The following is a 12,504-nucleotide window of genomic DNA, read 5'->3' as shown; positions in this document are numbered from 1 at the left end:
TCTGATGTGTGTCTGGTGTGTGTCTGGTGTGTATCTGGTGTGTGTCTGGTGTGTGTCTGATGAGAGTCTGGTGTGTGTCTGATGTGTGTCTGATGAGAGTCTGGTGTGTGTCTGATGTGTGTCTGATGTATGTCTGGTGTGTGTCTGGTGTGAGTCTGGTGTGTGCCTGGTGTGTGTCTGGTGTGAGTCTGGTGTGTGTCTGATGAGAGTCTTGTGTGTGTCTGGTGTGAGTCTGGTGTGTGTCTGATGAGAGTCTGGTGATTGTCTGGTTTCGCCTGAAGAATTTCTTACACACAGTATGTATATCCGCTCTGGTGAAATGTGTGTTTTTGTAAATGTCTCAATAGTTTAATAACCACTTAGCAGTGAAGTTTACAGCCTCCAAAGTCAACAGAAGCATTTGTAAAACATTTGCAATACTTTTCCCAAATGCCTGGGAGACATATGCACCCCAGAAGAATGATAAGAACACTATTTGCTTACCCTTTTAAGCTGGAATATGCTTTGAAATGAGAGAAATTAAATATCCGCAATGTTTTAATCTGTAATGAACTCCAACCTGTGACCATCTCATCATTTCTGCAGTAATTCAAACTCTACTGTAAAACCTTACAGAAACACTCTGAGATGTTATATTTCAAAGTAAACTAATTGCATTTTCTGTAAATCATTTATTCAAAGTATAGACATCATTACATAAGGAACTCTTTTTCTGCTTTTTAAGGGTCGGGTTGTGTGAGTGTCTGAGTAGGTGTGTGGGTTAGTGTCTTCTTCTTTCGGCTGTTCCCTTCAGGGGTCGCCACAGCGAATCATCTGCCTCTATCTATTTCTATCCTCTGTATGTGTGTGGGTTAGTGTGTGCATCAATAAAACTGACACAATTAGGAATTAATTAGGTATTTATTCAGTTGTTGTTACAGAAATATAAATAAAAACTCTATTCTTCTTTTTAGCCAACTTTGCTGAGTTTCAAATCAGCAAGTCATTGATAAGAGTTTCCCAGTCCTCTTGTTTAAAATCAGAAGAGGTTATTTGTTTAACTTTGTAAATACAGAATCTACGGTTCTAAGGTAATATTTCACACTGATCTGAGACCAGTTTCCAGTGTATTTGACTTTAGGATTGTGGTACATAAAATTGTGGGACTCTTGAGTCAGACACACTTGTTCATGCACATGAGCAGCTCCAGGCGTATGGCGATGCGTGTGTGCCATCCCAGAGGAAGGATCCGGAGGTACCGTGCAACTATAGGTGGACGCAGCAGGGTCTGGACCGTGGAGGATCGATCCGTGTTCCCATAGAACACCTGACGGATAAACACAAGCCAGAAACAAGATCATTGAATGATGGGGGTTCATAGTATACCAGCATAGGTGCTACTGACCAATCCAACCGTGCTGATTTTTGTCATATAAAACATTGTCAGACAGACAGTTGGCCTGCACCCTGTGTGTTTGGATAGTTTAAATCAAACATCACAGAAATTATGCAATGATGTGGTCAAATATTGCAATTGCTTTAGTGTGTACTTAATAACTACACAGTACTCAGGAAGTCAGACAGACAGACAGACAGACAGACAGATACGCATTTGTGAGGTCAGGCACTGACTAGCGCAAACAGTAGAGTGTGGCGCTAACAACGCCAAGGTCATGGGTTCGATTCCCAGGGAAAGCAAGAACTGACAAAAATGTACCTTAAAATGCAATGTAAGTCGCTTTGGTTAAAAGTGTCTGCCAAATGCATGAATATAAATGATGCTGGCCGAGAAGGCCTGGCTCTCAGTCTCCGCTCTAATTCATCCCAAAGCTGTTCTATCAGGTTGAGCTCAGGACTCTGTGCAGACCAGTCAAGTTCCTCCACACCAAACTCACTCATCCATGTCTTTATGGACCGACGCTTTGTGCACTGGAGCACAGTCATGTTGGGACAGGAAGGGGCCATCCCCAAACTGTTCCCACAAAGTGGGAGCTTTGCATTGCTCTTGGTGACGTAAGGCTTGGATGAGCTGCTCGGCCATGGAAACCCATTCCATGAAGCTCTCTCCACTGTTCTTGAGCTCATCTGAAGGCCACAGAAGTTTGAAGGTCTGGCGCTATTGACTCTGCAGAAAGTTGACTTCTACGCACTGTGACCCTCAGCATGTGCTGACCCCGCTCTGTGATTTTACGTGGCCTATCGCTGAGTTTCTGTTGTTCCTATCACGGTACCACGCTTGAGTTCACTGAGCTCCTGAGAGCAAAAAAACAGAAAGAATGTTTGTAGAAACGTCTGTGTGATGTATAAAACGGACGGACGGATCTTAGCTGGTTTAAGCTGGTTTCCCAGGCTGGCCAAGCTACTGTTCAGCTGGATTAAGATGGTCTGAGCTGATCTTCTTGCGGGTCTCCTAGCTTCACCAGCTAAAACCAGCCTAGTCAGCTAAAAAAAACTCTCCAAAATCCCTCTGAAACCAGCCTGGGAGACCAGCTAAATCAGCCAACCAGCTTAGGCTTGTTCTAGATGGTTTTTTTAGTACTAGTATTAAAACTTGACAGAGTTATAGAGGGTCTTTCAGGTCAGTTTTAAGAAGAATCTTTATGATTTTACTGGTTTATTCATTCAGGCCTTTACCCTGTTATTCCCGGTCTGGTCTTTGTAGTAGATCCAGTTGAGGTTGTCTTGGGTTCGGTACTGCAGGCTGTACTTGGTGGTCCATTCGTCAGCATCACAGCGGCCTTGAGTCATGATACCCGAGACCACCTTCGTCTCCTGGAGGTCTATCTGAAGCCACTGACTCGCGTCCTGGGATTTGGACAGCCAGGCACAGCTGAGATGGAGAGATCATTTTTACATGTAATAATCAGAGTTCACCATCAATGACCTCTCAATGTGTTTCTTAAGTTTTTAAGTGCACTTACTGTGAGTGAACTTTTATTTCATTGTTATATTATCTGCAATAACAGTTTAATATATATATATATATATATATATCCACTCCCTCTGTTCGCTGATTGGAACGGTTAAAATTGGACGGGAGAAAACCAGAGAATATACCACAATTGGAGACGGAGAAATGAAGGAAAATTAAAATTGAGCAGAAGTATGCAGGAGGGCGGAGGCTAAACAATAGATGCCAGGCCGAAGAACTATTTTCCTTCACTAGTGTTGTGTTTTATTGAGGCTTTCTATAGACATAATGATTTTTGTACTGTAATCTATCCTATGCGCCAACACATGGGGACAACTTTTTTTTGCATTTTACAAAAAAACTTAAACCGTTATTTTAATTAATATAATTTATAAGCCCAAGTTGTTTTGCTAATGTAACAAATTTTGATTAGGGGGAAAAATTAGTTTTATTACGCTTTTAGCCACATTTTCACCACACAAGGTTAAAGAATACCTAAACTGCACACACACTTGGTAATTGGTTCTATAAAAGGAACTTATCTCTATTTTAAAATGTAATTTTAGCAAGTGTGTGTGACCAAGAGACAGTGAGTGAGCATGTTGTGATTTGCCCTGATGATGATAAATCATCCGACACACTGTGTGCCCCAGAGGTTATAGGTTAGCATTGCTGTTTCAAATATGCAGTGTCAAAAGTCATAATGACTTCCAGAGGATACACAAGGTCAAAGGTGACATTGACGTGGGTGGTCCAGGTCAATTGTGGGGGAGGGGAACGTCCAGTCGGGAAGGGGAAGGGCGTGGCAGAGGTCAAATCGATTATTCATTTTGGCGCAATTATTGTCCCTTGAAAGAATTAAGCGCACTTCTTTTCACAAGTGCAGTTTTTTTTCTGAGACACTTACCCAAACCCTTGACTGTTCAGTCTGGCTTTATTTGGGGTCCAGGAGGAAAACCAGCCTATGTACTGCTCCTGGTTTGAACAGGTGAGCTGCTCTGCCTTCACCGATCCGGCCTCGAATCCCAGCGGTTTGTGGTAGGGACACTCTGATTGGAAAAAAAGGAGCATGGAAACCATCAAAGTCAAAAACCACCAAAATCTCAAGATGCCGAATGTGTTCAGGCAGGACCTGGAAGTCATACTAAAGTTTGGGTTTTAAACCCTCAACAAAAAACGTTGTAGGTTACATGTACAACGCGTTTAGGAACAAGTTACCTCCAAAGAAAAGCTGTTTATTTGAGGATTGTGAGGTAAGTTTATTCTTTTGGTGTCTGAATAACAAACTGCAAAATATGAATCCCACATTTGTCTGTGACGTATTAAACTGCAGATTAACATTTATAGGCTATATAATATGACAAATATGCAACATAAAATGTCAGACGTAAGATTTCTTTGGCCTGTTTTGGACAGATTATGAAGTGTTTACTTTAAAATAGTCACATCAATAAAGCTTTTGTTTGCACATTTCTGCTCAGATGCTATAACTAAAGTACCAGTCAAACATTTTGTGTACAATACTTCTTATAGACATTAAAAAGTTTTGTTTCATATTGATGTTTCAATATTATAGCTTAATGTTATTTTTTTTATTTCATCTACACTGTAAAAAAAATAAAATAAAAAAAAATGCAGGTGTCCAGTTGAAACATTTCTAGTGACTGATCACATCTAAATTTTTCAGTTGGCCAAATTGAATTTTTGTAGAAATTTATCGATAGAAATTTAATTTGGCCAACTAACATTTTTTGATGTGACCAGTCACTAGAAAATGTTCAATTGGAGACCTGATTTTTTTTATAGTGTATGTTGATTATGAAAAATGAACATCATGAGTAAGAAAGGACACATCGTAAGATGCGCAATATGTTTTGAGACAAGGGGCCCTATCTTGCACTCAGCGCAATTGACTTTGTACACCGACGCATGTGTCATTCCTATTTTGCACCCGCGCAAAGCGCGCTTTTCCCTCCACAGAATCGCGTGGCTAAACTAGTGACTGAACTTGCGCTCCCTGGGCGGTTCAGCGCAAAAAAGGAGGCGTGTTCCGGCGCAAACAATCCCTGGTGCTATTTTGCTGTTCCATTAAACAATTGCGCCACAGACCAGAAAAAACCCAGTCTAAAGTCAGCGGTGCGTTGCGCGTTGTTCATTATGCTATTTTAAGGGCGCATGCTTGACCGTAATGTATAGCGTGCACACCGCACATACAGTTTGCTCATGTAATCTATACAGATGCAACAGTTATTTTTGCAAATCATAAATTGTTACACTAAAACAAATATTAACACATTGTGGTGTGCCACGAAGATGTGAAAAAATAGGCATAAATCTAGCTTACAAATTATTCAGGCTAATTGTAGTAATTGAGGATCAGACCTGTTTGCCCAATAGTGGCCAGACATATCTGTATATAAGGACATCTGACCAATTGGTTTGTCCGTCAAGAACCAGGAAAAAAAAATCCACTGAAAAACTGAAAAAACTGTTTAACCGACGCTATTGTGGGTGGGTTTCTCCCATCCCCATACAACACAACTTCTCTGTCTTTCACTCCCTTACGAAAGGAAAATATATTTACCAATATATTACTTGAAATATATTTTAATATATTGTAAATATATGGAATAATATATTGATGGTATTATAAAATATATTATATATTCATGTAATATATTGCAAAATATACAACTGATTGCCGCTTTCAATATATTGCAATATATTGAAAGATATAAATATTAATTCCCATATATGTGAATATATTGCCTAATGTATTGCATGAAATTTTCCAATATACTGCAATATATTTTTGTTTCGTAAGGGCTGCTCTTACAAGAACGTGCGTCTGGTAAATACGCCGTAATAATAGCGATCCATAAGGGAGCTTGCGCAGCTGCTTTTAAAGGGAATGTTGGATGCCGCTCTGATTGGTTTATTCACGTTACGCCCAAACCACACCTATGAATAATGAAGCTACTTCAGACCAACCCATTTTAGATTTGCGTCGGGCGCAAGAGCCATTTATCCCGCCGGGAAAATAGCAACAGCGCCGAGACCCGCCCTCAAAGTTACTTGCACTTTGCGCTTTGACACTTGCGTTTCAGATCGTTAAAATAGGGCCCAAGGAGTGAGTCAGAAATTTTCACCACTTCATTAAGTTTCGTTTTGTAAAATACCTTTCTTTAAAGTGAATTTTGTTTAGTATAAATTGCATCTTAATTGTAATCAATGTTTCATCAGCCAATTTCCTGGATCTAATAAATAAGAAGCAAATATAGCAGACAATAGCCTATAATAGGCGTCGGCGCTATCATGCATTGCAAGGCACATCTCATAAATAAACCAAATTGAATTTAAATCAGTAAATTCTTTTATGTGAATAAGTAGGCACAACTCTAGACAACAACAAGTCTTCTGGACACATGTCTATTGTGTGTTTTGTGGGTTTATTGGAGTGTTCAAAAAACCAAATATAAACGTTGTTCTCTCAAAAATACAAGCCTGAAAATAGATGTTGCTCACATATTATGGTAGCCCAGCTTGTGCTGAATACAGTGTAATGATACGTTTGCCATTAATATGTTTATAAGCATCTGAAAAAAGCCCAAATGTCAGAGCATGTCAAAACTTCTAAAGGCCCCCAAAACTGTGCAGTCCTCTAGGCCCTGGTCTAGGGGATAAACTTTCTGATCATCAATCTTGACTCATCTAGTTCTAAATTGAAGATCAGGCGTCCCGCGGGTTGGCACGTGTGGATCTCCAGCAGTTTGTGAGGGTCAGGACAGACAATAATCCCCGGTAATAATAAAACCCGGTAATCTGGGCATCACATTCATTAGTCACGAGATTACCTGCAGCCACTTTCTGGCCTCTCAAAGTCACTGCTTTTCCATTCTGATGGCGTCTCACTCAGCTTGTCTCCTGCAGGCCGTCCTTTTAGTTCTCGTTTCTCTTAATATTTTGATCGTAATGTTCACTGCTGCGTCAAACTGAGGTCAGGGGGCGGTTCATGTGTCGTCTGTTGCATCATGGATGATCGTTACTCACGTAATCGCTCTAAAGCCTCTTGGCTTCTTGCCCTGAATCAGTTAGTGTGCACTTCTGAAGGCACCAAGGGATGTTCTCGTCTTTAATCAGTGAGAATTAATGAACAAATGCTAACAATGTGTTAAATCATGTTAGCAATGTGGTAAAACAATGCTAGCAACATTTTAAAACATCCCAGCAATGTGGTAAAACTGCCAAGTGTGTGCTAAATAATGTTAGCAATGTGGTAAAATATGTTAGCACCATTTTAATTCATGGTAGCAATGTGTTAAAACATGCTAATTCAAGCTAGCTACATGTCAAAACATGCTATCAACATGCTAAGTAATGTTACCAGCAGTGTGTGAAATCATGGAAGAAATGTGATAAATCTTATTACCAAAATGCTTATTCATGCTATCAAGTCACCTTTTTTATATAGTGCTTTTTACAATGCAGATTGTTTCAAAGCAGCTTCACAGTATCAAAATGCTAATTAATGCAGCAACATGTTAGAACATGTTAACAACATGCTAATTCATGCTAGCAAAGTATTAAATCATGCAAGCAGTGCTAAAACATACTAATTTGTGTTATTAACATGTTGTCATGTTAGCAAAATGCTACATAATGTTAGCAACATTATGCTAACAATGTGTTTATACAGGCTATCAAAATTAGCCTGCATGTTAACAACATGTTAACAACATGGTCATTTCTGCTAGTAACGGTAATCATTTTAAAAACATTTCAATAAGTCATAAAATGGCCCTGATATGTCTCTAGACATTCAGAAATCATGTTAATGTCAAACACTTCTATCACTGACAGCAGGAGTCCGGCAGGATATTGTCATTATAAAGTTGTTGTTGCAGCTCAACTGATGTTGATGATGTCATGTTTGTAATTTGGCCTGAAGCTCCGCCCTCCACCTATCGACCAATCATAAAGTCAGTAGTGTTTCGGGTTGCCAGATCTGCTCTAGTTACCACAGCTGCAACTACAAGCGTTCTTGCTGATCCTGCAGCCAATCTGGCAACCAAGGGGCGCTCTACAGTCATGTGAAAGTGATTGCAGTATCAGTTTTGGGAGCAATCTTACATACACTTTTTTACATCGCGATTCCATCTTTCAAACTTTAGTTAGTGTGTAATGTTGCTGTTAGAGCATAAATAATACCTGTAAAATTATACAGCTCAAAGTTCAATGCCAAACGAGATATTTTATTGAACAGAAGTTCCCTTTCAAAGCCTACAGTAATCGGCCGGTTTGGACTACACCGCTGCACTTCCTGCTGTGATGACGTCACTAGAACCGTTTGTTGACTAACGCTCCGCCCACAAGAACACGCAACATAGGGGGCGTGGTCTCGTTGCTCTCCCACGTGGAGAAGAGCGCGCATTCAGCGCTTGCATCGCCCCGTTATGGTAAGAGGCGGGACCTTTCCGGGCAAAGTGCGCTAAGCTGCTGTCCAATCACAACACGGGAAGCGCTGGCCCAATCAGAACTCGTTACGTGTTTCTGAAGGAGGGACTTCATAGAACAAGGAAATCATCAGGCCGTTTTTAGGACAGAGGAAACAGCGCCGTACAGATAAGTCAACTGTGTGAAAAATACAGTTTTTTTACACACGAAACATGAACTCATGTTATATTGCACACTGTAAACATAATCAAAGCTTCGAAAACACGAGAAGAACGGGACCTTTAATGTTTCCGTTCGTGGAACACCTCAATACTCAAGAGGGCGGTATAGATATAAATAGATATAAACATGAGACTAACTAACTTGCTCAGCAGGATCTTCATCAAACGGTGTCTCCATGACTGTTGTATCTGCTATCAGTTTCATATTCTATATTTGCATGGAATGTTATTGAATAAATATGTGTCCTCTATGAGAAAGCACTGACCCGGCATGCAGTCCTGGTACGGGCTGCTGCGTGTGGACGGCGTGGGGCTGATGGAGGTCCAGGTGGCCGGCGCTCCTGTGGGCCGAGTCCCCTGACAGTCACAGTTGCAGACCGTCGGCGTTTGATTCTCCGTCACTTCCTTCACACTCTCCTCCTCCTCTTCCTCATAAGGCCATGGCATCTCTAACTCCTGACACACATGTACACATACAACAGTCACACACACACACTATCACATGTAAACAGACACACACCGGTACACACACACTTATACTCACCCCTTGTGTGTTAGCACAAATGAAACCTACGAGAGATCAGAGAGAGAAACAGGTCATTATTGGAAAAATCCATCCATCCACCCATCCATCCATCCATCCATCCATCCATCCATCCATCCATCCATCCATCCATCCATCCATCCATCCATCCATCCATCCATCCATCCATCCATCCATCCATGTCTGTCTATCCATCTGTCTATCCATCTGTCTATCACTCTGTCTATCTGTCTATCACTCTGTCTATCTATCCGTCTGTCTGTCTATCCGTCTGTCTGTCTATCCGTCTGTCCATCTATCCCTCTGTTTATCTGTCTGTCAATCTATCCGTGCATGTCTGTCTGTCTATCCGTCTGTCCATCTATCCGTCTGTTTATCTGTCTGGCTGTCTATCCGTCTGTCCATCCGTCTGTTCATCTATCCCTCTGTCTGTCTGTCTATCCGTCTATCTGTCTGTGTATCCATCTGTTGATCTATCTGTCTGTCTATCTATCTATCTATCTATCTATCTATCTATCTATCTATCTATCTATCTATCTATCTATCTATCTATCTATCTATCTATCTATCTATCTATCTATCTATCTATCTATCTATCTATCTGTCTGTCCATCTATCCATCTCCCCATCTATCTGTCTGTCTGTTTGTCCATCTATCCATCTGTCTGTCTATCAGCCTGTCTGTCTATCTGTCTGTCCATCTATTCGCCTGTCTGTCTATCCGTCTGTCTGTCTATCAGCCTGTCTGTCTATCTGTCTGTCCATCTATTCGCCTGTCTGTCTATCCATCTGTCTGTCTATCCGTCTGTCCATCTATCCGTGCATGTCTAACTGTCTATCCGTCTGTCTGTCTATCTGTCTGTCTATCCGTCTGTCTGTTTATCTGTCTGTCTATCTATCCGTCTGTCCATCTATCTGTCTGTCTGTCTATCCGTCTGTCCGTCTATACGTCTGTCTGTCTATCCGTCTGTCCATCTATCTGTCTGTCTGTCTATCCGTCTGTCCATCTATCCGTCTGTCTGTCTATCCGTCTGTCCATCTATCCGTCTGTCTGTCTATCCTTCTGTCCATCTATCCGTGCATGTCTAACTGTCTATCCGTCTGTCTGTCTATCCGTCTGTCTGTCTGTTTATCTGTCTGTCTATCTATCCGTCTGTCATCTATACGTCTCTCTGTCTGTCTGTTTATCTGTCTGTCTATCTATCCGTCTGTCCATCTATCCGTCTGTCTGTGTATCCATCTGTTGATCTATCTGTCTATCTGTCTATCTATCTGTCCATCTATCCATCTCTTCATCTATCAGTCTGTCTGTCCATCTATATGTCTGTCTGTCTATCCGTCTATTCGCCTGTCTGTCTTTCTGTCTGTCCATCTATCCGTCTGTCTGTCTATCCATCTATTCGCCTGTCTGTCTATCTGTCTGTCCATCTATCCGTCTGTCTGTCTATCTGTCTGTCCATCTATCTGTCTGTCTGTCTATCAGTCTGTCTATCTATTTGTCTGTCTGTCCATCTATCCGTCTGTCTGTCTATCCATCTATTCGCCTGTCTGTCTATCTGTCTGTCCATCTATTCATCTATATATCAGTCTGTCTGTCTATCCATCTATCTGTCTGTCCATCTATCCGTCTGTCTGTCTATCCATCTATCTGTCTGTCTGTCTATCAGTCTGTCCATCTATCCGTCTGTCTATCCGTCTATTCGCCTCTCTGTCTATCTGTCTGTCCATCTATTCATCTATCTATCCGTCTGTCTGTCTATCCGTCTATTCGCCTGTCTGTCTATCTGTCTGTCCATCTATCCATCTGCCTGTCTATCCGTCTGTCTGTCTACCCGTCTGTCTAGCCGTCTGTCTGTCTATCAGTCTGTCTGTCTAGCCGTCTGTCTGTCTATCAGTCTTTCTGTCTATCCGTCTGTCTGTCTCTCAGTCTGTCTGTCTAGCCGTCTGTCTGTCTATCAGTCTGTCTGTCTAGCCATCTGTCTGTCTCTCAGTCTGTCTGTCTCTCAGTCTGTCTGTCTAGCCGTCTGTCTGTCTAGCCGTCTGTCTGTCTCTCAGTCTGTCTGTCTAGCCATCTGTCTGTCTCTCAGTCTGTCTGTCTCTCAGTCTGTCTGTCTAGCCGTCTGTCTGTCTAGCCGTCTGTCTGTCTCTCAGTCTGTCTGTCTCTCAGTCTGTCTGTCTATCAGTCTGTCTGTCTAGCTGTCTGTCTGTCTCTCAGTCTGTCTGTCTATCCGTCTGTCTGTCTATCCGTCTGTTCGCCTGTCTGTCTATCCGTCTGTTTGTCTATCAGTTTGTCCATCTATCTATCTGTTTATTCATCTGTTTGTCTGTCCATCTTTCCATCTATTTGTCTGCCTATCTATTCAAATTTCATTATTTTCCCATCAATGAATCATTCTGCACACTTTTATGTAATTAATTTAATCCTTATGACTTCATCCACAAGTAAAACCCTTGTAGATTGTGGCCTAGTTCTAAAAAAAAAGAAAGAAAACCTGCTATAGTCGAAACCCAGAACGGTTAAGTTCCTGGACACAGAGACAGAGGGACACAAACACGCAGATTGAGAATCCACGCAGCTAACAGGGAATTATCTCAGAGCTCTGGCCAACGCTCGGGCAAGGTTCTCTCGATGTTATGAACAAAACGTTCCTCCAGAAAAGCTAATAGAACATTTATTTAAAGTTGTCTGGTCTTTAACAATGTTCTCAAAATACAAAATATCAATGTTTATAATTATTCATCATCCTTTTTGGACAGTCGTCATAGAACATTTAAATGTAACATTACCACAATTGAAGAATAATACAATAGAATGTTTGCACAACCAAGAGAAACAAAAAAAATAAAAAAATAAAAACTGGACTTTCAGGAACACACACACACACACACACACACACACACACACACACACACACACACACACACACACACACACACACACACACACACACACACACACACACACACACACACACACACACACACACACACACACACACACACACACACACACACACACACACACACACACACACACACACACACTTCGTACCTTGAGTGAACAGCAGCAGAAACACAGTGAGGATCCTCGTGTCCATCTTGACGAGCAGATCTGTAGTGCACTAAATGAGCTGCAGTGCTCAGTGTGCTGTGGATTAGCCTACTGTAATCCACTGGACTCCATACATCCAATAATAGTCCTGATCCGCCTGAGTGTGATCCCAGAGGAAAATCTATTGCCCAGAGGAGTTGTTTCCTTGTAGTGAATCCACTTTGTCTTGTGTTAAAATGTCAGTGCCAGTTTGTCTTTAGATAAACACCAGTAATGTGTTTTTCTAAGGCATGTTTATTAAAGTAACTTAAATGCCCTAATTGAACAAAGGCCTAATCCTGGT

General features: G+C 41.4%; 1 protein-coding gene across 1 annotated transcript; it reads right to left on the bottom strand.

Moving 5' to 3' along the window:
- Positions 1-1,058: 1,058 nt before the first annotated feature.
- Positions 1,059-12,281, bottom strand: LOC137079180 (retinoschisin-like). The gene is made up of 6 exons (XM_067447143.1): positions 12,162-12,281; positions 9,110-9,135; positions 8,832-9,021; positions 3,798-3,939; positions 2,614-2,809; positions 1,059-1,306 (listed from the first exon to the last, which is right to left on the bottom strand). The coding sequence occupies exons 1-6, from the start codon at positions 12,205-12,207 to the stop codon at positions 1,154-1,156; spliced, it is 753 nt and encodes a 250-aa protein (XP_067303244.1). The 5' UTR covers positions 12,208-12,281; the 3' UTR covers positions 1,059-1,153.
- Between the last annotated feature and the right edge of the window lie 223 nt (positions 12,282-12,504).

Source organism: Pseudorasbora parva, chromosome 6 (genome assembly GCF_024679245.1).
Source record: "Pseudorasbora parva isolate DD20220531a chromosome 6, ASM2467924v1, whole genome shotgun sequence".
Classification (NCBI taxonomy): Eukaryota; Metazoa; Chordata; class Actinopteri; order Cypriniformes; family Gobionidae; genus Pseudorasbora; species Pseudorasbora parva.
This window is presented reverse-complemented; position numbering and strand designations above follow the sequence as displayed.

Coding starts and splice junctions, on each gene's coding strand:
- LOC137079180 (XM_067447143.1), bottom strand. CDS start 12,207: ATGGACACGAGGATCCTCACTGTGTTTCTGCTGCTGTTCACTCAAG. Junction 9,022..9,109: donor TTTGTGCTAACACACAAGGG/GTGAGTATAAGT, acceptor CATGTGTGTCAG/GAGTTAGAGATGCCATGGCC. Junction 1,307..2,613: donor ACCAGACCGGGAATAACAGG/GTAAAGGCCTGA, acceptor TTTATCCGTCAG/GTGTTCTATGGGAACACGGA.